The sequence below is a fragment of the Lethenteron reissneri genome, unplaced genomic scaffold (assembly GCF_015708825.2).
Source record: "Lethenteron reissneri isolate LAM-NWPU_2019-01 unplaced genomic scaffold, ASM1570882v1 scaffold_1576, whole genome shotgun sequence".
Taxonomy (NCBI): Eukaryota; Metazoa; Chordata; class Hyperoartia; order Petromyzontiformes; family Petromyzontidae; genus Lethenteron; species Lethenteron reissneri.
This window is the reverse complement of record NW_026891307.1, coordinates 53,911-81,291: the sequence shown is the minus strand read 5'-3', so window position 1 is coordinate 81,291 and position 27,381 is coordinate 53,911. Positions and strand designations below refer to the sequence as shown.

At 53.6% G+C, this 27,381-nt stretch overlaps 2 protein-coding genes across 2 annotated transcripts in view; both read left to right on the top strand.

Moving 5' to 3' along the window:
- The window catches only part of LOC133362677 (volume-regulated anion channel subunit LRRC8E-like), a 30,398-nt gene extending 27,760 nt beyond the window's left edge, over positions 1–2,638 (top strand). The window contains 1 exon segment of the mRNA XM_061581600.1: positions 2,559–2,638. Within this exon segment, the coding sequence (XP_061437584.1) occupies positions 2,559–2,638 (80 nt within the window).
- A 950-nt stretch (positions 2,639–3,588) lies between these two features.
- LOC133362676 (activin receptor type-2B-like) lies at positions 3,589–22,463 on the top strand. The gene is made up of 12 exons (XM_061581599.1): positions 3,589–3,657; positions 3,782–3,906; positions 4,113–4,213; positions 6,071–6,228; positions 8,166–8,297; positions 9,552–9,695; positions 12,313–12,446; positions 13,000–13,111; positions 13,485–13,623; positions 17,982–18,112; positions 21,435–21,618; positions 22,348–22,463. The coding sequence occupies exons 1-12, from the start codon at positions 3,589–3,591 to the stop codon at positions 22,461–22,463; spliced, it is 1,545 nt and encodes a 514-aa protein (XP_061437583.1).
- The last annotated feature ends 4,918 nt before the right edge of the window (positions 22,464–27,381 follow it).

Below are 27,381 nucleotides of genomic sequence, written 5' to 3'. Positions count from 1 at the left end.
TGAGGAGTGGGTGAGGAGTGGGTGAGCGTGCGGGTGAGCGGATGAGTGGGTGAGCGTGCGGGTGAGTGGATGAGTGAGCGGATGAGGAGTGGGTGAGCGTGCGGGTGAGTGGATGAGGAGTGGGTGAGCGTGCGGGTGAGTGGATGAGTGGGTGAGCGTGCGGGTGAGCGGATGAGTGAGCGGATGAGTGAGCGGATGAGGAGTGGGTGAGCGTGCGGGTGAGTGGATGAGTGGGTGAGCGTGCGGGTGAGCGGATGAGTGGGTGAGTGTGCGGGTAAGCGGAAGAGTGAGCGGATGAGGAGTGGGTGAGCGTGCGGGTGAGTGGATGAGTGGGTGAGCGTGCGGGTGAGCGGATGAGTGGGTGAGTGTGCGGGTGAGCGGATGAGTGAGCGGGTGAGAAGTGGGTGAGTGTGCGGGTGAGCGGATGAGTGAGCGGGTGAGAAGTGGGTGAGTGTGCGGGTGAGCGGATGAGTGAGCGGATGAGGAGTGGGTGAGCGTGCGGGTGAGCGGATGAGTGAGCGGATGATTGAGCGGGTGAGCGGATGAGGAGCGGGTGAGCGGATGAGTGAGTGAGCGTGTGGTGAGTGTGACTGAGACCCACTCAGTGAGTCTCTGAGACTCACTCTGAGATTCACTCAGAGACTCAGACTCACTCAGAGACTCAGAGACGCATCCAAAGACCCACAGACGACCACAATCGATTCCCATGTTGTCCCAATGGGATTCGATTCCATCCACTCTAATCACTAGCAAGATCGATTCCCATGTTATCCCAATGGGATTCGATTCCATCCACTCTAATCACTAGCAAGATCGATTCCCATGTTATCCCCATGGGATTCGATTTCATCAACAAATCACCACAGTAGATTCCCATGTTGTCGAAAAGGTATTCGATTCCATTATACTACCGTACTCGCTACCACTGGATTCCAATGCAATTCCAATCGGAATTGATTGACTTCGTCCAATTCTCTGCAAGAATCAATTCTCAACGTCCCAATCGATTTTCTCTCCACGTCACTCGGGAAGCTACAACACGTGGGTCTGTGTGGTCGTTCATGACGATGCACAAACTCTGCACACTTGGCCTACTCTTCCACTTCGTGCTGCCTCTCCACCACCACCTCGTCACATGTAACCACGGTGAGCCGAACCGGTCGATAAATCGGGTACCAGGTTGACTGGGGAGCGGTGGCGCAGTGGTTAGGTCACTGTGTGTGGATGCTCATGCTGCTGTGGAGTGGCTCATGCAGCCAGCTATGGCTGCAAAGTTTTGGTAGTACGTGTTGTTTATGCTATTGTGAAAATTCCGTCACAGTTCCTATGATTGCTTTTTCATTGCTTTCATGGCTTTATTTTGGTGATTTCGAAAAGTGTATTGGTTTAGCCATGTTTGTTTGTTGTAGTACAGAGTTAGACTGATGGCCTTAATCTAAGTTGTCTTGTGGTTGTTGTTTGACTTGCATCCTACTGGGATGTTTGCACACAGCGTTGGGGTACTGTGATTTTTTTCTTGCAATATTTTGCTGTCTTTTCTTGGATTTTCTGTTTGCACTTAGTCACATAGTCACTTTAAGATGTTTTCTTGTTCATGTTTTTTTGTTGTTGCGGTTGCACCCGATTCAAGAGCCGAATGGCTCACAGGGCTACACCTAATACATGAACTTGAAATAAATTAACTTGAACTGTGTGTGGAGTGGTTACAAATACAGGTAAGTCCCCGGCTTACGATGATCCGATATCGATATGGCAAAATGGTTAAATGTTTTACATTTCGCGTTACTGAACGCATCTCCCGCCTTGTGTGGCAATGCCTCTCACTCTCGGCAGCGGTAGACGGAGTTCAGTTGTCTCTGTGTTTGTGTGTTTCATGAATCTTGGTGAGTACAGTAGAATATGATACGTTATGATACGTTCAATGCATGTATACACTACACTATACACTACACTATATACTACATTACACTATACACTACATTATACACTACTATACACTATACACGACACTATACACTACATGATTACTATACACTACTATAAACTACACTATTACACTACACTATACACTACTATACACGACACTATACACTACTATACACTACACTATACACTACACTATACGCTACTACACTATACACTACACTATACACTACACTATACACTACACTATACACTACACTATGATACGTAGCTTTAGCGATTTCATTTTAGGGTTACCACGATACGTTAAGATACGTTCAATGAATGTTAGAAGTTTTTATAGCAGATAGGATTGTTTCCTGCAAAAACTTTCTATGAAATTGCAGTTCATATAGGTAGACTAAGAATTTAGCTTGTTTTTTTACTTTACATTTTACCGTACAATACAGTATTGTAAGTAATAAGCACACACAGTATATAGTTTATACAGTACGCTACTGTAAATTGCTCTGTTTTGCTAAATTATCACCGTTCTTCGATGGGGTCGTCGTAACACATCTCCATCGTAAGTCGGGGACTGTCTGTACATGCTGTAGTGAGAGTCGTAAGTCGGGGACTGCATGTACATATTGAAGTGGGAGTCGTAAGTCGGGGACTGTCTGTACATGTCGCTGTAGTTAAGAGTCGTAAGTCGGGGACTATGTTCATGCTGTAGTTAAGAGTCGTAAGTCGGGGACTGTATGTACATACTGTAGTGAGAGTCGTAAGTCGGGGACTATCTGCATATGGCGTTGTGGTGAGTCGTAAGTCGGGGACTATCTGTACAAGATGTGGTGAGAGTCATAAGTCGGGGACTGCCTGCATATAGTGGTTATTGTCGTAAGTCGGGGACTATCTGTACATGGCGTTGTGGTGAGAGTCGTAAGTCGGGGACTGTCTGTACAATACATTGTGGTGAGGGTCGTAAGTCGGGGACTGTCTGCACAATGCAACACCCGTGGGATAGCAACAAAAATCTAACCAGAAAACTATAGACAGACATATAAGCAGACAGATATCACCAAGATACATAGAGAGAGAGAGTAACACAGGTACAGAGAGGGAGATCGTCTCTGTGGCGAGGCCTTAAATAGACAGAGGGGGGGGGGGGGGCGGAGAGAGGGAGGGGGTAGAGAAAACATTTACATGTCAATGAGTACGAAGAGACGCGTGGTAAAGTACACACTAAATTAAATAACCTAGCAAAATATCGAAATGTTATGTAATACAACACAGAGAGTCAATCAACACACAACGCATAGCCTGGTCGATTACGTATTTCAAAGATTGCTAAGTTAGAATTTAAGTGTGAAAATTCCAAAGAGAGACAAAACATACAACAAGAGGAACGGAGACACACAGACAGAGCAGAACATAAGAACGACAAAAAACGAGTGGAGACAGAAAAAGGACACTAAATACACAGGGAGAGAGAGAAAACAAAAAACCCAAATTTAAGATCGAACCACTTCTACGGGGAAGTTTCAAGTTTATCTTTTTCTCTCTCTCTGGGTTTTTTGTTTTCTCTCTCTGCCTGTGTATTTAGTGTCCTCCTCCTCCCCCTCCTCCTCCCCCTCCTCCCCTTCCTCCTCCTCGTCGCTGGCGCTCACCTGGCCGCCCGTGGAGATGCAGCGCCGCCACCGCCGCCGCTGCGTCTCTTTCAGCCGCTACGGAGACGCGGAGGAGGAGGAGGCGGTGGGGGGGGGGGCGGTCGGAGGCCGGAGGCACCGTGCTTTGTGACGCTGCCGGCGGCGGCGGCGGGGAGCAGGAGGGGAGGGAGGAGAAGAGGAAGGAGGAGAAGGGGGGGGAGCAGGAGGGGAGGGTGGAGGAGAGGAAGGAGGAGGAGGGGGGGGAGGGTGGCTTCTGCTACGCGGCGTGGCGCAACGTGTCGGGCGACATCTTGCTGGAGCGCCAGGGCTGCTGGGTGCACGACTGCCGTGGGAGGTGAGGAGGCAGACCAGCAGCCCGCCCACCGGATCCCCCCCCACCACCTCCTCCCCCCCCCCCCCCACCTCCTCCTCCCCCCACACCTCCTCCCCCTCACGACCTCCTCTCTCTTCCTCCCCCCCACACCACCTCCCCACCTCCTCCCACCTCCCCCCCCCTCCTGCTCCCTCCCCCCCACCCTCTGGGTGTCCCACTGTGATCAGGAGCAAGTGCGTGGAGTCGAGTAGCAACCCGTTTGTCTACTTCTGCTGCTGTGACAGGGACCTCTGTAACGTCGACTTCGCCCGACGGCCCCGGCCACACGGTCAGTCTTGAGCCGCGAGAGACGCCGGAGATGGTTCACGAGGCGGGAAGAATCGATGCCGTTCCAGCTCTCTCTCGTTGTCGTCACGGCCCGGCCAGGCCTGGCTGGTGTTGGCCAACGGCAAAGAAACGATTTTTTTTACGACCGAGAAAGGTGGATCATTTAAAAGGATGATCATAATTAATATTGCAATGTATGAAGAGCTACAATCGTGCTCTGTGGCGCGACGCGTGGTTGATGTCAAATAAATAAAATATTTTATTTTCTACCTACGTGAGTAGAAAATAAAATATATATTTTATTTTATACCTACGTAACTTTACCGAAATAACCAAAGAGTGTGTATGGGAGCCTTTAACATTAAAGTCTATGGGAGCCTTTAACATTGCAGTCTATGGGAGAATTTAACATTGAAGTCTATGGGAGAATTTAACATTGAAGTCTAATGGAGACTCTAACATTGAAGTCTATGGGAGCCTTTAACATTGCAGTCTATAGGAGAATTTAACATTGAAGTCTATGGGAGCCTTTAACATTGAAGTCTATGGGCGACTTTAAAATTGAAGTCTATGGCAGCCTTTAACATTGAAGTCTATGGGAGACTTTAACATCTATATATATAAAATCGCAAATTTGTCTGTCTGTCTGTGTGTCGCCGGACCATACGCAGTTTCATTGGACGAAATGTGAGGGATTTGCGAGACACGATTGGTCCGTTTGGTTTTCCACGGCGGTTGCCCCTGGCAACGGGTAGCGACGCATTCGCTGCGGGGTGGACGCCATTTTTAATTCCCGTTAAAAATATGTGCACGCATTAACACGCGACTCTGAGGTAAATTCATCAAAGTTTCACGTCCTCTTCACTCCCCCCCACCCCAATGTGTGCAATTACTATTATAGGGTCGGTACATAATAAAATTATAGCGATTAGACAGTATTATTGTAGCGCGGGGGGGGGGGTAACGACCCCAGTACCCAGCCTCAGCCGGGTGGGCAATTTAGGCGAGGCCGGAGGCTCTGCACGGTACTAGGCCTCGACACCCCACCACACTATAGGCCGTACATATTACTGCACAGCGGCCGAGGAGATCGTGGCTGGGGGGGGGTGGGGGGGCAGGGGTAGCAGCCCATCTGTGTATATATGTAAGGTTATTAAGAAATATATTTTTCACCCGGGCAACGCCGGGTACTTCTGCTAGTTGAAGTATATTGGAGCCTTTAACATTGAAGTCTATGGGAGAATTTAACATTGAAGTCTATGGGAGCCTTTAACATTGAAGTCTATGGGAGCCTTTAACATTGAAGTCTATGGGGGAATTTAACATTGAAGTCTATGGGAACCTTTAACATTGAAGTCTATGGGAGACTTTAACATTGAAGTCTATGGGGGGATTTAACATTGAAGTCTATGGGAGCCTTTGACATTGACGTCTATGGGAGCCTTTAACATTGCAGTCTATGGGAGACATTACCATTAAAGTCTATGGGAGACTTTAACATTGAAGTCTATGGGAGACTTTAACATTGAAGTCTATGGGAGAATTTAACATTGAAGTATATGGGAGCCTTTAACATTGCAGTCTATGGGAGACATTAACATTAAAGTCTATGGGAGACTTTAACATTAAAGTCTATGGGAGACTTTGACATTGAAGTCTATGGGAGACTTTAACATTTAAGTCTATGGGAGAATTTAACATTGGAGTCTATAGGAGAATTTAACATTGAAGTCTATGGGAGCCTTTAACATTGAAGTCTATGGGAGCCTTTAACATTGCAGTCTATGAGAGACATTAACATTGACGTCTATGGGAGCAGCCCCTGTGAGTGCCTTCACAGCTGAGCCTCCTGTTGCAGAGGTCACTCAGCAGCCTACGCCGGTGGCCAGGCCGGTGCCCACGCCAGTGACCCTGCTGTCCGTCACGACGCCGCTGCTTCTGCTGCTGCTGCTGCCGCTCTCCGTGTGGACGTACCGGCGATGCCGCAAGCTGACGCACGCCACAACGCCTCCGCAGGTGGTGGTGGTGCTGTGTGTGTGTCTGTGTGTGTGTGTCTGTGTGTGTGTGTGTCTGTGTCTGTGTGTGTGTGTCTGTGTGTGTCTCTGTGTGTATCTCTGTGTGTGTGTGTCTGTGTGTGGCCTCAAGGTGCACTTGGCCTGGCACAAGCGTCGTGGTGACGTCACCGCCACTTAGTGGCGAATGGCGGTTGTTGTTGTTGTGTCTGTGTGTGTGTGTGTCTGTGTGTGTGTGTCTGGTGGGGAGCGGTAGTGTAGTGGTTAGCGCGCTGCACTATGAACCTGGCGATCCGGGTTCGATTCTCGCTCACGGCGAACACCAGTGACGATTATCTGAACCGGTCCTGGGCCTCCCCTAGTTCGACTCAGCCTCAAATGAGTACCTGGTGCGGTGTGTAAACATCGCCACTATTGAGACACGTGGAATGTTCGAACGCTCACTGCGGAGGAGAGGCTGCCACACCTCTGTCGGGAGCTGGACCGGTACCGTCTGGATCTTTGTGGCATTCAGGAGGTCCGGTGGACCAGGTCTGGATGCTGCCACTATGAGGGGTGGACAGTCCTCTACTCGGGGCAGAAGACTACTAAACAATAGGGAGTGGCTCTTGTTTTGAAAAAAAGAATGAAGGGGGTGTGGGAGCGTGGCAGTGAGGTGTGGGAAGCTGTAAGCCCCAGGCTATTTTGGGCTTGCCTTCCCATCAACCGGAGGTGAGGACTGGTGGTCGTGGTTACTTATGCCCCCACCGAAGACGAACATCCGTGGAGGGATACAGGCAAGGCCAATGAGTCAGATGCCTTCTATGACCTGTCACAGGTGCTGGCTAAAGTGGCCCCTCGGGATAGAGTCATCTTGTTGGGTGACTTCAATGCCAGAGTTGGCCATGATGCTGGCACCTGGTCTGGAGTGATTGGAAGGCATGGGCCAGATCAGCTCAATAACAATGGTAGGAGGCTGCTAGATTTTTGTGCAGCCCATGGGCTTGTAATTACCAACACGCTGTTCAGGCATCGGCACATCCACACTACATCATGGATGCATGCCGGGTCCAAGTAAGAACATCTGCTGGGCTACATAGTGACGGATCAGCGGATGCGGGCCCATGTCCTTGACACCAAGACCTACTGTGGAGCTGATCTGCCCCCTGACCATCGACTAGTCATCTGTAAGATGCGCCTGCCATTCTTCCATTCCGGTGGTGGGTGGACACCCAGGACCCCATTCCAACCTAAGGTGGCTTGGACTCAGCTTGTAGGCAGGGCAGCCTAAATGTTTCTAACCGGCGAAGATGCTTCGTTTTGGTCGGGTTTAAGCAGGCTGGATTGTGTGAGGAGCTCACAAATCCTTGAAAGATCTGGACAAAGACCCATGGGTGAGCTCCTCCGGCAGACAACGCTGCGTTGGCTGGGCCATGTAGCCCGCATGCCAAGTCGTCGCATGCCTAAACAGCTTTTGTTCGGCTGGATCCAGGGGGCTAAATGGGCATGGCACGGGCTAGAGAAGAGATGGAGTGATGTGGTACAGGAGGACGTGGAGCTGAGTGGGCTTGCCTGACTAGTACCAGCGGTGTCAAGATCGGCCTCTGTGGAGGAGGCTCGTGAAGGATGCTACTGGGCAGTTGGAGGCAGTCGCCCTCCAACAACAATGGAGGGCGGAGGAGCGACGCTCACAACAACGAGCGGAGCGCCTGGTGGCTAAAGCATAGCAAGTCGGCACAGTAGGGGGCACAGGTGGTGCATCAGCCACTCATCTCAGTCAGTCGACCAGTGGCACCTGGGTCTGCCCCGTGACCTCCTGCCAGCGGGCGTTCTTGTGTATAGTGTAGTGTATAATAAGTGTATGGTGTAGTCACTTGCCCTGCCGGTCTGTCCAGGCTACGCGGCGGGGGGTCTCTGCTGTTGACGGCAGCGAGGCTGCCCGACGCTCCATTCCGCCAACAGGAGGCGGTGAGCCTGACGGCGCTGCTGCCGCCGCTGCTGCTGCTGGACTTACGAGCCGGCGGTCGCTTCGGCTGCGTCTGGCGCGCTCAGCTCCTGTCCGAAGTCGTCGCGGTGAAGATTGTCCAGACCGTGGTGAGACCCTGCACACACACACACACGCACACACGCATACACACTCACACACGCACACACACACACTGACCCTGCGCGACACGTGTTTCTACAGACTCACGGAGGCCCACAGAGACCCACAGCGACCCACAGTGACCCATAGAGACCCACATCAACCAACAGAGACCCATAGAGACCCACACAGACCCATAGAGACCCACAGCAACCCACAGAGACCCATACTCATAGAGACCCACAGCAACCCACAGAGACACACGGAGGCCCACAGAGACCCACAGTGACCCATAGAGACCCATAGCAACCCACAGAGACCCACAGCAACCCAAAGAGACCCACAGAGACCCACATCAACCAACATAGACCCATAGAGACCCACACAGACCCATAGAGACCCATTAGAGACCCATACTCGCAGAGACCCACAGCGACCCACAGAGACCCACAGCAACCCACAGAGACCCACAGTGACCCATAGAGACCCATTGAGACTCACAGCAACCCACAGAGACTTTTAGAGACCCACAGAGACCCATAGAGACCCACATCAACCACCAGAGACCCACAGCAACCCACAGAGACCCACAGTGACCCACATCAACCAACATAGACCCATAGAGACCCACAGAGACCCATACTCAGAGATTCACAGCAACCCAGAGACCCACAGCAACCCACTGCGTGTGTCTCCGTGTGTCTGCGTGTGTCTCCGTGTGTCTCTGTGTGTCTCTGTGTATCTGCGTGTGTCTCCATGTGTCTGCGTGTGTCTGCATGTGTCTGCGTGTGTCTCTGTGTGTCTCTGTGTGTCTCCGTGTGTCTGCGTGTGTCTCCGTGTGTTTGCGTGTGTCTGCGTGTGTCTCCGTGTGTCTGCGTGTGTTTCCGTGTGTCTTCGTGTGTCTGCGTGTGTCTCCGTGTGTCTCTGTGTGTTTGCGTGTGTCTCCGTGTGTCTGCGTGTGTCTCCATGTGTCTCATATGTCTCCGTGTGTCTCCGTGTGTCTGCGTGTGTCTCCGTGTGTCTGCGTGTGTCTCCGTGTGTCTCCGTGTGTCTGCGCGTGTCTGCGTGTGTCTCCGTGTGTCTCCGTGTGTCTGCGTGTGTCTGCGGATCTCGCCGCGTGTTTCTCGCGGGACCACGGCTTCCCCCCCGCGAGACTTCTGCTCCTCTGGACGCGACCTCAGCCTGAGCAACTTCACACGTTTGTCTCCTCCTCCTCTCCCCGCCATCGTCGTCGGCGCTGTCTTCGTCCGGGACGCTCGCAGAACCAACGGCTGTGGCAGAACGAGGTGGACATTTTCGTCACACCCGGCCTGAGTCACCACAACCTGCTGCAATTCATCGGCGCGGAGAGGCGGGAAGGGAACGCCGAACCCGAGATGTGGATCATCACCACCTTCCACGAGCGGGTTCATAGACTCACTCACCGTGCAGAGACTCACAGACTACTCACATAGAGACTCACAGACTACTCACATAGAGACTCACCGACTACTCACACAGAGACTCACAGACTACTCACACAGAGACCCACAGACTACTCATGTAGAGACCCATAGACTACTCACACAGTAGAGACCCATAGACTACTCACGTAGAGACCCATAGACTACTCACACAGAGACCCATAGCCTACTCACATAGAGACCCATAGACTACTCACACAGTAGAGACCCACAGACTACTCACATAGAGACCCATAGACTACTCACATAGAGACCCATAGACTACTCACACAGTAGAGACCCATAGACTACTCACGTAGAGACCCACAGACTACTCACACAGAGACCCACAGACTACTCACACAGAGACCCATAGACTACTCACACAGTAGAGACCCATAGACTACTCACACAGAGACCCACAGACTACTCACACAGAGACCCATAGACTACTCACACAGAGACCCATAGACTACTCACACAGAGACCCATAGACTACTCACACAGAGACCCATAGACTACTCACATAGAGACCCATAGACTACTCACACAGTAGAGACCCATAGACTACTCACGTAGAGACCCATAGACTACTCACACAAACACACACACACAGAGACGCACATGTAATGGGTTCAATTGAAGCGCACACTTGAACTTGGAGGCAACCATCCCGGAGGGCTGCTACAAGCAACACCTCCCCTGCCTCCCTAAAGAAGCCTCAACACTAATAAACTTACGAAATACTCTGAGGACTGAAAATCCTACATCGTCACAAATCCCAGCCTTCAATATTGAAATCAAAAAGCTAATCAATCAAGCCAAAACAGAACGCAGACACGAGTTTGTTGAATCTTTTGACCATCGCCAAAACTCATCAAAACTTTGGAAGATCATCGAAGCCTTAAACGGACACTCCAAACCCACCACCCAATTGTGCAATCAATTTCAACAACAAATCCGTCATAAACAACAACAACATCACCAAACAGAGGTGAAACTCGCTATCAAAAAAGCCAAAAATTATTCCGCAATTGGTCCGGATGGCATAGCTATGCCCGATCTCAAACACCTCGGCCCCCCTTGGCATCGAGTTTCTCGCCTACACCATTAACGCCTCGCTCCCAGTGCAACCTCATTCCGGCCATCTGGGAATCATCGACAATCATCCCACTTCCAAAACCCAGCAAAGACCTCAATCAAGCGACGTCCCACAGGCCGATTTCCCTACTTTACTTGAAACGCTCTTCAACCAAATAGCGCCACCACATCGAAGTTGAACCACTTGCACACCGCTGCCACCATGCACCATCACCACCACCACTACTACCACTACTACCACCACTACCACTACTACCACCACCATCACCACTACCACCACCATCACCACTACCACCATTATCACTACCACGACTACCACCACCACTACCACGACTACCACCACTACTATCACCACCACCACTACCACCACTACCACCACCACCACTACCACCACCACTATCACCACTACCACCACCACTACCACTACTATCACCACTACTATCACCACTACTACCACCATTACTACTACCACCACTACAACCACCATTGCCACTACCACCACTACAACCACTACCACCACCACCACCACTACCACCACTACCACCACCACTACCACCGCTACTACCACCACCACTACCACCACCACTACTACCACCACCATCACCACCACTACTACTACCAACACTACCACTACTACCACCACCACTACCACCACCATCACCACTACTACCACCACCACTACTACCACCACCACCACTACCACCACTACCACCACTACCACCACCACTACTACCACTACCACCACCATCACCACTACTACCACCACCACTACTACCACCACCACCACTACTACCACCATCACCACTACCACCATTACCACCACCACTACTACCACCATCACCACCACCACTACCACGACTACCATCACCACTACCACCACTACTACCACTACCACCACCACCACTACCACCACCACTACCACCACCATCACCACTACCACCATTACCACTACCACGACTACCACCACCACGACCACGACTACCACCACTACTATCACCACCACCACTACCACCATTACCACCACCACTACTACCACCATCACCACCACCACTACCACGACTACCATCACCACTACCACGACTACCACCACTACTATCACCACCACCACTACCACCATTACCACCACGACTACCACCACCACTACCACCATACCACTACCACGACTACCACCACCACGACCACGACTACCACCACTACTATCACCACCACCACTACCACCATTACCACCACCACTACTACCACCATCACCACCACCACTACCACGACTACCATCACCACTACCACGACTACCACCACTACTATCACCACCACCACTACCACCATTACCACCACCACTACTACCACCACCACCACTACCACGACTACCATCACCACTACCACGACTACCACCACTACTATCACCACCACCACTACCACCATTACCACTACCACCACCATTACCACCACCACCACTGCCGCTGCTCCCCTCTGACCGCCGCAGGGCTCGCTGTGCGACCACCTCAAGGGCTCCACGCTGTCGTGGCACGAGCTCTGCCACGTGGGCGAGACGTTGGCACGCGGCCTCGCCCACCTCCACCGCCACATGCACGGAGGCAAGCCGGCCATCGCCCACCGGTACGTCGCTAGCAGGCCGCCCACGGATCACCGGGGGGTGGCGGCGGTGCGGGTGGCGGAGTGGGTGGGGGGTCCCTGCCGACCTCGGGTTCGGACTCCGCCAGAGGTCGCAACCGGGTACCCGATACCCGTACCCTACCCGATACCCAGCTACCCGTACCTGGCCGGGTACGGGTACCCGTTTGCGACCCTGGTGCGGTCGGGTACGGGTAGGCCGTGAGTCACCGGTGAGTCACCGTTTGTCACTCGTTTCGGGTAGGGTACGGGTAGGGAACGGGTACCCGTACCCGGCCGGGTACCCATTCCCTACCCGTACCCTACCCGAAATGAGTGACAAACGGTTACTCACCAGTGACTCACGGCCTACCCGTGGGTACGGGTACACATTTGCGACCTTGGTGCGGCCGGTTACGGTTACGGGTAAGGAATCAAAACCCGTTTGCGACCTCTAGACTCCGCTTGCTCCTCACGCAGCCCCCTCTCACCCTTCGACCGCTTGAACGCGTCACCGTGCCCCCCCCCGCCCCCCCCCCCCCCCCCGTCTCTCCCGCAGCGACTTGAAGAGTAAGAACGTGCTGCTGAGGAGCGACCTGTCGGCCGTCGTCGCCGACTTTGGCTTGGCGCTCAAACTCCAGCCGGATTGCCCACCCGTCGACATCCCGCGGGTGAACACCGACGCCGGGGCCAAGAGGCGGAGACGCCAAGAGGCGGGAGGGTGCCGATAGAACCTCGTTTGCCGGAAGAAAAAATTTGATAGTTGTTTTTTTTTTACCCTTTTATCTGTGCAACAAGACTAGGCTCTCTGGAAAGCTGTCTCGGGTGTGGACCAATAAACTTCAAGGACAGTGCATACATTATCAGAGTTATGTTTTTTGTTTGCATTCCGACCGCAGGTATTGTGGTCAATGCAAACACGACTCCTCGTAAAAAAGGTGTCAGTTTCGTTGCCAGATTGAAGGGTTAAAAAAACAACGATCAGACTGGAGAGCGTCGTGCCGAGCGTGACGTCTCCGCCACCACCGTTGCACCCCGCCGCAGGTCGGCACTCTCCGCTACATGGCCCCCGAGCTGCTGGAGGGCGCCATCTGCTTGCAGTCCGACGCCTTCCTTCACATCGACGTCTACGCGCTGGGCCTGGTGCTGTGGGAGATCGCCACGCGCTGCATGTCCAGTGGCGGTGAGCGGAGGTGGCGGTGGTGGTGTGGCCCCAGGGGCGTGGTGCTGGCCGGCCCTGGTCACCTCTTGTCACACGGTGCCGCCCCACGTGATGTGGGTGGGGGGGTCTTTCTGTGTGTGTGTCTGTGTGTGTGTCTGTGTGTGTGTCTGTGTGTGTGTCTGTGCGTGTGTGACTGTGTGTCTGTGCGTGTGTCTGTGCGTGTGTGTGTGCGCGTGTTTGTGTGCGTGTGTGTGTGTGCGTGTGTCTATGCGTGTGTCTGTACGTGTTACTGTGTGCGTGTGTCTGTGCATGTGTCTGTGTGTCTGTGCGTGTGTCTGTGCGTGTGTGTGTGTGTGTCTGTGCGTGTGTCTGTACGTGTTACTGTGTGCGTGTGTCTGTGCGTGTGTCTGGTCTGTGTGTCTGTGCGTGTGTGTGTGCCTGTGTCTGTGCGTGTGTCTGTGCGTGTGTCTGTGCGTGTGTCTGTGCGTGTGTCTGTGTGTCTGTGCGTGTGTCTGTGTGTCTGTGCGTGTGTCTGTGCGTGTGTGTGTGCGTGTGTCTGTGCGTGTGTCTGTACGTGTTACTGTGTGCATGTGTCTGTGCGTGTGTCTGGTCTGTGCGTGTGTCTGTGTGTGTGTCTGTGTGTCTGTGTGTCTGTGCGTGTGTGTGTGCGTGTGTGTGTGCGTGTGTGTGTGCGGTGTCTGTGCGTGTGTCTGTGCGTGTGTCTGTGCGTGTGTGTGTGCGTGTGTCTGTGCGTGTGTCTGTACGTGTTACTGTGCGTGTGTCTGTGCGTGTGTCTGGTCTGTGCGTGTGTCTGTGTGTGTGTCTGGTCTGTGCGTGTGTCTGTGGTCTCAGTTAGCTGATGAAAGTTCTCGACCGTCCAACTTTCAAAATGCATCATGGATGCATGCCGGGTCCAAGCAAGAACATCTGCTGGGCTACATAGTGATGGATCAGCGGATGCGGGCCCATGTCCTTGACACCAGGACCTACCGTGGAGCTGATATGCCCTCTGACCATCGACTAGTCATCTGTAAGATGTGCCTGCCATTCTTCCATTCCGGTGGTGGGTGGACACCCAGGACCCCATTCCAGCCTAAGGTGGCCTGGTCTCAGTTAGCTGATGAAAGTTGCAAGCGAGAATTTCATCATCGCTTGCGGCTGGGGTTGGCATCGTCCCCCACTCCTCCTGATGTCGAGGGTAAATGGGCGAGGTTTGGGACTGTGACTCGTGCAGCTGCAATGGCTGCTTTGGGTACACGGTCAAGACCTCCCCAGAGACCCTGTCTGACAGAGGAGGTGTTCAGGCTGGTTGAGAAAAAGCGACAGGCCCACTCTTATCGTCTACAGCATCCCATGTCAGAGAATGAGGAGGCTTACCGCAGCCTTTGCTCGGAGGTTCGGACAGCCGTGAGGCACTGCAAGGATGGGTGGTGGTTGCGGGTTGCTGAGGAGATGGAGTCTGCCTCAGTGGCCCGCGATCACAAATCACTATTTAACTCCATCAAAAAAGTAACCTGCAGCGCCACACCTATTACCATCACTAGGGGAAAGAACGGTGATCCAATCTCCGACCCCCAGAAACAGGTTTGCAGATTTGCTGAGCATTTCTGTGAGGTCCTGGCGGAGGGGAAATCCCTCAACATGGAAAACATCATGGCACAAAGTGGGGATGACCCTGCTGAGGCTGCGGTGCCTCATATATTGGAAGAAGAAGTCACCCCCTGTGAGTGGCTGGCTGAGGTGCCATCTGTTGAGGAAGTACTGAATGCGATCCAGAGTCTGAGACCAGGAAAGGCACCAGGCAGAGATGATCTCCCAAGCGAAATGCTGAGGGAGGGTGGCGTTTGTGCACAGACTGTCCTACATTAAGTCATAACAACAGTCTGGGCCACTGGACGGGTTCCGCAGGATTGGAAGGATGCCCTGGTGGTTCCCCTCTTTAAGAAGGGGGACCGCACAGACTGTAACAACTACAGGGGCATCTCACTCCTCAGTGTGCCGGGAAAGGTCCTGACATGGATTTTTCAACATCGCCTTGCTAGGCACGCTGAGGAGAGGCTTGCGGAGCCTCAATGCGGTTTCAGGAAAGGGCAGTCCTGCACAGATACCATATTTTCAGTCTGTCTGCTACAGCAGATGTGTAGGGAATTCCAACAAGACCTACATCTCTGCTTTATTGACCTGGTCAAGGCCTATGATACCATCAGTAGGCCTGGGCTCTGGGTTGTTCTTCGTGCTTTTGGAGTCCCTGACCCTCTGCTCACGCTCATTAAGGACCTTCATGATGGTGAGTGGGCCCGGGTAAAACTACGTGGCCGGGAGTCAAAACCATTCCCTGTACACCTTGGGGTGTGACAGGGATGTCCTCTGGCTCCCACATTATTTAACATCTATTTTGACCACGTCATTCGTGAAGCCTTCAATAGCTGTACCGGGGGAATTTCCGTTTGGTACAGATATAATGAGAGGCTGATCAATGCCCGGGTGCGGTCAAGGGATGGCTCCCTATTGCTCAACCACGTTATGTATGCCGATGATCTGCTAATTGCTGCTCACTCGGAGGAGGTGGAGACGCTGCTGGTGAAACTGGAGCGTGCCACTAAAACTAAGCACCTGCCTGGGTATTTTGTACCATCAGACACTCCACCCCCATAACTCCCAATCAGTTGTGGAGAGAATGGAGAGTTTCCCATACCTGGGCAGTGTGCTCATGACCGGTTCCGGTTTAACAGCAGAGGTCTCACTCCGAATCAGTCGAGCAGCAATATCTTTTCATCGGTTGCGTAACGCTGTGTGGAAGCTACCTGGTCTGTCGCTCCGCACAAAGCTTCAGGTCTTCTCAGCCACGGTCATTCCCTCCCTTCTCTACGCTTGCGAAACGTGGACCCCCTAATGGAGCATCTTCACCGGTTAGAAACATTTAGGCTGGCCTGCCTACGATCCATCCTGGGTTTAACCAGGCTGGATTGTGTGAGGAGCTCACAAATCCTTGAAAGATCTGGGCAAAGTCCCATCGGTGAGCTCCTCCGGCAGGCAAGGCTGCGTTGGCTGGGTCATGTAGCCTGCATGCCCAGCCACCATATGCCTAAACAGCCTTTGTTCGGCCGGATCGAGGGGGCTAAACGGGTGCGGCACGGGCTAGAGAAGAGATGGAGTGATGTGGTACAGGAGGACGTGGAGCTGAGTGGACTTGCCGATGCCTGGTACCAGCGGTGTCAAGATCGGCCTCCGTGGAGGAGACTCGTGAAGGACGCTACTGGGCAGTTGGAGGCAGTCGCCCTCCAACAACAACGGAGGGCGGAGGGGCGACGCTCACAACAACGAGCGGAGCGCCGAGTGGCTAAAGCACAGCAAGTTGGCACAGTAGGGGGCACAGGTGGTGCATTAGCCAGTCATCTCAATCATCTCAGTCAGTCGACCCGTGGCACCTGGATCTGCCTCCTTGACCTCCTGCCAGCGGGCGTTCGACAATTCACGTGGCCTCAAGGTGCACATGGCCTGGCACAAGCGTCGTGGTGACATCACCGCCACTTAGTGGCGAATGGCGGTTGTTGTTGTCTGTGTGTGTGTTTCTGTGTGTGTGTGTCTCTGTGTGTGTGTGTGTGTGTCTCTGTGTGTGTGTGTTTCTGTGTGTGTCTGTGTGTGTGTGTGTCTGTGTGTGTGTGTGTGTCTGTGTGTGTCTGTGTGTGTGTGTGTGTCTCTGTGTGTTTCTGTGTGTCTGTGTATGTGTCTCTGTGTGTGTGTCTGTGTGTGTGTGTCTGTGTGTGTGTGTCTGTGTGTGTCTGTGTGTGTGTCTGTGTGTGTGTCTGTGTGTTTGTCTGTGTCTGTGTGTGTCTGTGTCTGTGTGTGTGTGTGACTGTGTGTGTGTCTGTGTGTGTGTGTGTCTGTGTGTGTGTGTCTGTGTGTGTGTCTGTGTGTGTCTGTGTGTGTGTGTCTGTGTGTGTCTGTGTGTGTGTGTCTGTGTGTGTGTGTCTGTGTGTGTGTGTCTGTGTGTGTGTGTGTCTGTGTGTGTGTGTGTGTGTCTGTGTGTGTGTCTGTGTGTGTGTCTGTGTGTGTGTGTCTGTGTGTATCTCTGTGTGTGTGTCTGTGTGTGTGTGTCTGTGTGTGTGTGTCTGTGTGTGTGTATGTGTCTGTGTGTGTGTCTGTGTGTGTGTCTGTGTGTGTCTGTGTGTATCTGTGTGTGTGTCTGTGTGTGTGTGTCTGTGTGTGTGTGTCTGTGTGTGTGTGTGTCTGTGTGTATCTGTGTGTGTTTCTGTGTGTGTGTGTCTGTGTGTGTGTCTGTGTGTGTCTGTGTGTGTGTCTGTGTGTGTGTCTGTGTGTGTGTGTCTGTGTGTATCTGTGTGTGTGTCTGTGTGTGTGTGTCTGTGTGTGTGTGCCAGGCATGCTGGGTGAGCACCGCGCTCCCTTGGTGGACGAGGTGGGTGAGCGCCCCACGCTGGATGAGCTCCGGCACTTCGTGGTGGACGGCAATGGCCGCCCAGCGATCCGGGAGGCCTGGCTCAAGCACCCGGTCGACGTCTCACTCACTCACTCAGTCACTCACTCAGTCACTCAGTCACTCTCAGTCACTCACTCAGTCACTCACTCACTCACTCACTCACACACTCACACACTCAGTCACACACTCAGTCACTCACTCAGTCACTCAGTCACTCACTCAGTCACTCACTCAGTCACTCACACACTCAGTCACTCACTCAGTCACTCACTCAGTCACTCACTCAGTCACTCAGTCACTCAGTCACTCAGTCACTCAGTCACTCACTCAGTCACTCACTCCTCAGTCCTCATTCAGTCACTCACACACTCAGTCACTCACTCAGCCACTCACTCAGTCACTCAGTCACTCACTCAGTCACTCACTCAGTCACTCACACACTCACTCACTCAGTCACTCACTCAGTCACTCACTCAGTCACTCACTCAGTCACTCACACAATCAGTCACTCACTCACTCACTCAGTCACTCACTCACTCAGTCACTCACACAATCAGTCACTCACTCAGTCACTCACTCAGTCACTCAGTCACTCACACAGTCAGTCACTCACTCACTCAGTCACTCACTCACTCAGTCACTCACACAATCAGTCACACACTCACTCACTCAGTCACTCACTCACTCAGTCACTCACACAGTCACTCACTCAGTCACTCACTCAGTCACTCACTCAGTCACTCACTCAATCACTCACTCAGTCACTCACTCAGTCACTCAGTCCTCATACAGTCACTCACACAGTCACCCACTCAGTCACTCACTCAGTCACTCACTCAGTCACTCAGTCACTCACTCAGTCACTCACTCAGTCACTCATTCAGTCACTCACACACTCACTCATTCACTCAGTCACTCACTCAGTCACTCACTCAGTTACTCACACAATCAGTCACTCACTCACTCACTCAGTCACTCACACACTTAGTCACTCACTCAGTCATTCACTCAGTCACTCACTCAGTCACTCACTCAGTCACTCAGTCAATCACTCACTCACTCAGTCACTCACTCACTCACTAACTCGCTCACTCTCACAGACTCACTCAGTCACTCACTCAGTCACTCACTCAGTCACTCATGCACTCACTCACTCAGTCAGTCACTCTCTCTCACTCACTCTCTCTTTCTCACTCACTAACTCGCTCACTCTCTCATGCTCGCTCACTCACTCAGTGACTCACTCATTCAGTGACTCACTCACTCACTAACTCTCTCACTCACTAACTCTCTCACTCACTAACTCGCTCACTCACTCAGCCACTCTCTCTCTCGCTCACTCACTCAGTTAGTCACTAACTCTCTCACTAACTCGCCCTCTCACACACTCACCCACTCACTCACTAACTCTCTCTCTCTAACTCTCTCACTCACTCTCCCACTCTCTCTTTCTCACTCACTCGCTCGCTCACTCACTAACTCGCTCACTCGCTCGCTCGCTCACTTGCTCACTCAGTCAGTTACTCACTCAGTCACTCCTTCATTCACCCACCCTCTCACTCAGTCACTTACTCAGTAACTCACTCATTAACTCACTCATTAACTCGCTCACTCCCTCACCCACTCACTCACTGACTCACTGTCTCACTCACTCACTGACTCACTCACTGACTCACTCACTGGCTCACTCACTCACCCACTGACTCACTTACTCTCCCACTCACCCACTTACTCATTCAGTCACTCACTCACTTTCTCGCTCACTCGCTCACTCACTCAGTCAGTCACACACACACTCACTCCCTCACTCACAAACTCTCTCACTCACTCACTCTCTCTTCCTCACTCGCTCGCTCACTCACTCACTCGCTCACTCACTCACTCGCTCACTCACTCGCTCACTCACTCAGTCAGTAACACACACACTCACTCCCTCACTCACAAACTCGCTCACTCACTCAGTCTCTCTTTCTCACTCGCTCGCTCACTCACTCACTTACTCACTCACTAGCACTCTCACTCAGTCACTCGCTCGCTCACTCACTCACTCGCTCACTCACTCACTCACTCACTCATTAACTCGCTCGCTCACTCGCTCACTCACTCACCCACTCATTAACTCGCTCGCTCACTCGCTCACTCACTCAGTCAGTCACTAACTCTCTCACCAACTCGCCCTCTCACACACTCACCCACTCACTAACTCTCTCTCTCACTCACTCTCCCACTCTCTCTTTCTCACTCACTCGCTCGCTCACTCACTAACTCGCTCACTCGCTCACTCACTCACTCACTCCTAGCACTCTCACTCAGTCACTCGCTCGCTCACTCACTCACTAACTTACTCGCTCACTCAGTCAGTTACTCACTCAGTCACTCCCTCACTCATCCACACACTCACTCAGTCACTTACTCGCTCACTCACTCACGAACTCGCTCACTCGCTCACTCACTCAGTCAGTCAGTCACTCACTAACTCGCTCACTCGCTCACTCACTCACTCAGTCAGTCAGTCACTCACTAACTTGCTCACTCACTCTCATAGACTCACTAACTCACTCTTTCCCTCACTCACTCGCTCGCTCACTCACTGGCTCACTCACTCACTCACTCACTGGCTCATTCACTCACTGGCTCACTCACTCACCCACTCACTCACTCACTCTCTCACCCACTTACTCGCTCACTCACTCACTGGCTCATTCACTCACTGGCTCACTCACTCACCCACTCAATCACTCACTCTCTCACCCACTAACTCACTCGCTCACTCACTCGCTCGCTCGCTCACTCACTCTCTCACTCACTCACTGGCTCACTCACTCGCTCGCTCACTCACTCGCTCACTCATTCACTGGCTCACTCACTCACTCACCTACTCACTCACTCACTCACTCTCTCACCCACTCACTCACTCACTAACTCACCCTCTCCCTCACTCGCTCGCTCACTCACTGGCTAACTCACTCACTCACCCAATCACTCACTTACCCTCTCACCCACTCACTCACTCACTCTCTCACCCACTCGCTCACTCACTCACTGGCTCACTCACTCTTTCCCTCCCCTCCTCCCTCCCTCCTCTGTCATCCCTCCTGGTCAATGTTACTAGGGCGCAGATGTTGACTACCTCACCTGGTCTACAGGAGGACGTGGGTTCCATCCCGACCCTGACGATGTCTGCCGCTGTATTTGAAGTTGCGTTTTAACCTCGGCTGATGGTCACTCATCCAGCAGCGGATTGACCTCGTGGTGGCTTGGTGTTGGTGGTGGTGGCGGTGTCTTGGTGGTGGCGGTGGTGATGGCTTGGTGGTGGTGGCTTGGTGTTGGTGGTGGTGGTGGTGTCTTGGTGGTGGTGGCGGTGGTGGTGACGATGTTGGTGCGTGACTCCCAGGGACTGTCCCAGCTGTGTGTCACCATGGAGGAGTGCTGGGACCAGGATGCGGAGGCTCGCCTCTCGGCGCACTGTGTGGAGGAGCGTCTGGCGCAGCTGCGGACCGACCCGGGGCTGCCTGCTGGCAGCGGTGGTGGTGGTGGTGGCAGCGGTGGCACCACAGCCGCCCCTCCACCCACCACCACCGTCACCGCCACCGTCACCGCCCCTCCACCCACCACCACCACCACCGCCCCTCCACCCACCACCACCACCGTCACCGCCCCTCCACCCACCACCGTCACCGCCCCTCCACCCACCACCACCGCTATCGTCACCGCCCCTCCACCCACCACCACCACCACTATGGTCACCGCCCCTCCACCCACCACCACCACCACCGTCACCGCCCCTCCACCCACCGCCAACGTCACCGCCCCTCCACCCACCGCCACCACAGCCATCATCACCGCCCCTCCACCCACCGCTATCATCACCGCCCCTCCACCCACCACCACCACCGCTATTGTCACCGCCCCTCCAACCACCACCACCACCGCTATCATCACCGCCCCTCCACCCACCACCACAATCGTCACCGCCCCTCCACCCACCACCACCACCGCTATCATCACCACCCCTCCACCTACCACCACCACTGCTATGGTCACCGCCTCTCCACCCACCACCACCACTATCATCACCGCCTCTCCCCCCACCACCACCACTACCAGGCCCCTCCGCTCCGACCCCATCGTCCGTCTCTCCAACGCGACACCCCCGTCACTCGTCGTCACCCCCATCGAGGAGTCAAGCCTCTAGGCCGGGGTGGGCGCGGTGGGTAGGGGTGGGGGCTCCGGGGGGGTGGGGGCGCTGGGGGGGGGGCAGCACGCAAGGCCCCCCACGGCGTGAACGTGGCACGGCCTGACTGCAGAGGCTTTTTCACTGGGCCTGCTTAAACAGGCTTCACTAGGCCTGACTGGACAGGCTTTACTAGGCCTGACTGAACAGCCTCCACTAGGCCTCACTGGTCAATCCACAGCTGGATGAGTGACCATCAACATTTCCTATACTGTTGAAGTCCTATCGTGTTTGTGTCTTATGTTGTTTTTGTCTTAACGTTCTGACACCGTGCCCCCTACTGGACATCTGTGACACACCAAGAGCTTTACAGCTCTTCTGATTCCTCCGGTGTTAATAAAGACTCTGACATCACTCTCAAATGTTTGTCGTTTGTAAAGCTTCCGCCCCATTACGCTCCCAATGACTACGACGCATTAGCAAATCGTAGCCCGTTTAGGATCAGTAAGATCACACCCGCAACAGGAGTTGTGTATGTGAAGTACCGGTGAAGACACTTGACGCCGAGGTGGAGGCACACGGATATTTATTCAACACAACTCGTATGTGACATACAGCACTGGAGGGGGTATCGGCCCCCTCACCCGACTAGCTAAGGATTCACTTCCTGGCTAAGTCCTAGCCTACCTCACAGTCCTCCACTACTGGGCTAGGGGAGGCTACTTGGCCCGACACTGGTAAGTCGGGCCGGTACCCGGAGTCCCAGACCAGCTCTTAGAAGAGCACCGGCTCTGGCTTTCGGGACCACGCCGCTGGCTCGGTCCTGTTCGGCCCTGACAAGGACATCGAACGAGGGAGTCCAGGGCTCTATCTAGGACGTCTTCAGTCTTCTTAGTTAACTATAACATAACTGCTCCCGAGCCCCTATAACGTCCCCTTTTATACCCAACCCTCCTTGAGGGGTGGGGCCCCGGGGGATCATAACGCCAAACCAGCCCCCCCCAGGGTGTCTGGCTCGGACGTCGCAGAGGGCATCTCCCTGTGCACACACGTAGCCCCGCCCACTGTGTTTCTTTCCCATAGACTGCCATACATAACGGCCCTCTCTCTAACACCCCTACATCACTCCCCCCTGCATAGCTCGCAGCCGTCCCGGCTGCCAACATACACAATGACAATAAAAATGAATTTATACCGTAACCGCGCGTGTGCCTCACTAATTTCAACAATAACAAGAACGGCAACAAGAACACAAAAAAAATGCAACAGCAAGAAGAGAAAACAACCCGACGCACCCCCCCTTTGATAAATACGAATTCCGTAAAAAAACAAGCTATATACAATTTGCAGGGAACCCACCATACACACAACACACAATGAACACAACCTATATACATGAAAACTGGCTAACCCACTCGAACCTTACGAATCTTCAGCTCACTGTTTCAACGCGCCTCAGAGGGTCTCAACCTCCGAGCCGTCAGGTCAAGCCGTCAGCCATAGCATGACGGGACCACCCTCCCTGAGCCATGTGAGCGCACAGCCCACAAGGCTGGACATACCACGGAGTGTTTTAATCTCCGGGCTGTCAGGTCAAGCCGTCAGACACAGCCTGACGGGACCACACTCCCTGAGCCACGTGAGCACACAGCCCACTAGGCTAGACATACCACGGAGTGTTTTAATCTCCGGGCTGTCAGGTCAAGCCGTCAGACACAGCCTGACGGGACCACACTCTCTGAGCCATGTGAGCACACAGCCCACTAGGCTAGACATACCACGGAGTGTTTTAATCTCCGGGCTGTCAGGTCAAGCCGTCAGCCATAGCATGACGGGACCACCCTCCCTGAGCCATGTGAGCGCACAGCCCACAAGGCTGGACATACCACGGAGTGTTTTAATCTCCGGGCTGTCAGGTCAAGCCGTCAGACACAGCCTGACGGGACCACACTCCCTGAGCCACGTGAGCACACAGCCCACTAGGCTAGACATACCACGGAGTGTTTTAATCTCCGGGCTGTCAGGTCAAGCCGTCAGACACAGCATGACGGGACCACACTCCCTGAGCCATGTGAGCACACAGCCCACTAGGCTAGACATACCACGGAGTGTTTTAATCTCCGGGCTGTCAGGTCAAGCCGTCAGCCATTGCAATTTAACACCATCACAACACATACACCTCACATCCCGTATCCGTACCCCTCATCTCCGAGACTCGCATTGCAGCAATGCAGCTGTACCAACCGAGTGGAGAGAGCGACGCAATTAACGGAAACGCACCCCCGATCCATGTAGAACACAAGGAGCATTCCCGCACAAAAGACATCCTACCATCACAACACATACACCTCACTTCCCGCATCCGTACACCTCATCTCCGAGACTCGCATTGCAGCAATGCAGCTGTACCAACCGAGTGGAGAGAGCAACGCAATTAACGGAAACGCACCCCCGATCCATGTAGAACACGAGGAGCATTCCCGCACAAAAGACATCCTACCATCACAACACATACACCTCACTTCCCGCATCCGTACACCTCATCTCCGAGACTCGCATTGCAGCAATGCAGCTGTACCAACCGAGTGGAGAGAGCAACGCAATTAACGGAAACGCACCCCCGATCCATGTAGAACACGAGGAGCATTCCCGCACAAAAGACATCCTCTGTGCAACAACGGACAGGAACCAACCAGTGGGTTTGAAACAACCCGAACCTGTAATTTCAAAATCCCCTTCAACATTAACCAAATAACACTCTCACAAGCCAAAATGCAAAAAGAACAGAGGGAAAAACCGTCCGCGAGGAACACAAAAACCGGAGAGTCAAAGTGAAAAAGTCCCTCCCAGCAGTGTCTCCATAGTCGGAACCCTCTCTTCAATCACGGACCCCTCTCGCTCTCACCACCGATGCCCTCCCCCGCTCTTCTTACTTCAATGGGGGGGAGGGAGGCCCGTAATCACAGGGCTGCAGTGGTACGCCGCCAGGCCGGCACACAAGGCCCACAAGGCCGGCACACAAGGCGCAAAGCACACAAGGCACAAAAGGCGGGAACGCCGGCACGTTGAAGTGGCGTGAAACGCCGGCATGGTGCAAATGGCGGGAACGCCGACACCGCCGAAACGGCGCGAACGCCACAGCCAATTTCGCCATCACTCACCAACACCCGGCCACTCCCTTGCCACCAGCAGCTGGTCGAGTTGACGGGCGACGTCGTTCCAACTCGCCGTCGATGGCGAGCAGCCCGGGCCCGCAGCCTCCGATGGAGCGCAGCGGTTGTTGTTGATTCCCGCGGGCCGATGTCACCTCCACTCGGCTGTGCGTCGGTGCGAGCGGCCGATGGGATCGCCCGTCGCGGTGGTGATGACGTCGCAGCCTCAGCGACGGCGATGCCGGAGTGGATGTGTAGGCTGGCCACGCCCCGAACAGCTGCAGCGTCGATGGCGGGAGTTTCAAACTCGGGCCGCTCCGAAATGGCGGGAAGGCGCCCCGGTCGCCGGCCCGCCTCAGCCCGTGTTGAACCACCGGCCCCCAGCCGCGCGACGGTCTCCAGCGCGGCGGCAGCGGCACACAGCAGCCCCGCCAGCCTCCCGTGAGCCAGCCGCAACGCGTCCGGCCGTGGTCCTTCCTCACTCAGATGCCCCGGTAAGGAGACATCAGGCCCCGGCTGCACCATGGCTTGTGTAGCCGTCTCGGGCTAGACGATCTCGGCAGTATCTTCCTCTTTCGGTACTTTGGGCCGCGCTGTCTTCCGCGTGTCCATGTTCGAGTTTTACTTCTGACACCAGTTGAAGTACCGGTGAAGACACTTGACGCCGAGGTGGAGGCACACGGATATTTATTCAACACAACTCGTATGTGACATACAGCACTGGAGGGGGTATCGGCCCCCTCACCCGACTAGCTAAGGATTCACTTCCTGGCTAAGTCCTAGCCTACCTCACAGTCCTCCACTACTGGGCTAGGGGAGGCTACTTGGCCCGACACTGGTAAGTCGGGCCGGTACCCGGAGTCCCAGACCAGCTCTTAGAAGAGCACCGGCTCTGGCTTTCGGGACCACGCCGCTGGCTCGGTCCTGTTCGGCCCTGACAAGGACATCGAACGAGGGAGTCCAGGGCTCTATCTAGGACGTCTTCAGTCTTCTTAGTTAACTATAACATAACTGCTCCCGAGCCCCTATAACGTCCCCTTTTATACCCAACCCTCCTTGAGGGGTGGGGCCCCGGGGGATCATAACGCCAAACCAGCCCCCCCCAGGGTGTCTGGCTCGGACGTCGCAGAGGGCATCTCCCTGTGCACACACGTAGCCCCGCCCACTGTGTTTCTTTCCCATAGACTGCCATACATAACGGCCCTCTCTCTAACACCCCTACATATGGGTTAGTGTAAAGGGTAGTGCATAGTAGTGTAGTGCAGTGGTGTCACTAGGGGGGTGCGGACCGCACAGGGTGACACCATCAGAGGAGGTGACACCAAAATGACCGTCTGTACAATTTGTGTGCAGTGTTTCAGTATAAATTTATTATTTTAAGAAAAAATATATTCCTGTAGTTCTAACAACAAACAACTTTGTTGTTGTCATAACTAAGCGCAGTTTGCATGTGTAGTGGGTTGTATGGAAGTCGGAGACGAATCTTGGAGGCGACACTTTTATACAGGTAGGAACAACAGGTTCCACACTGCCCACCAGGGATTATCTGTCTGTCGTGCACACTACAAACGCCAACACGACTACGGTATCCAACACGGATCGCTCGAATGCGCTGTCCAACCAAGTTCCTACCTGCCCACTCCGAAGGAACGTGCTTCAACATAAACACCCGGCAGTACAGTCCGAGTCTCGCACAGGGCAACTGTTGCACACTCGAAATTAAGGATGTTGGGCAGGTGCTCCAAATCGAGAGCAATCTGTAAAATGCAACAGCACGTGTGTCACACACAGCAATTCTTCTGAGTCGCCATTAACCACGTGGATGGTGTACACCATCCATCTCGTAAACCCACTTCTCCTACTCATAAACAAGCGTTGTCTTTGACGATAACATTTGCACTTCACTATTCGAATATTACTTTAATCCTGAGCTGTATGTCTATCTATACCATCCACTTATATCGGTATTTTACACCCATTATCTGTACTGTATGTGTACAGTATATGTACTGTAT

Excerpts from the sequence above, each read along its gene's own strand:
- LOC133362676 (XM_061581599.1), top strand. The coding sequence starts at position 3,589 with ATGCAGCGCCGCCACCGCCGCCGCTGCGTCTCTTTCAGCCGCTACGGA. Across the intron at positions 3,658-3,781 it reads ACGCGGAGGAGGAGGAGGCG|AGGGTGGAGGAGAGGAAGGA; the intron begins GTGGGGGGGGGG and ends GAGCAGGAGGGG. Across the intron at positions 9,696-12,312 it reads TCACCACCTTCCACGAGCGG|GGCTCGCTGTGCGACCACCT; the intron begins GTTCATAGACTC and ends TGACCGCCGCAG.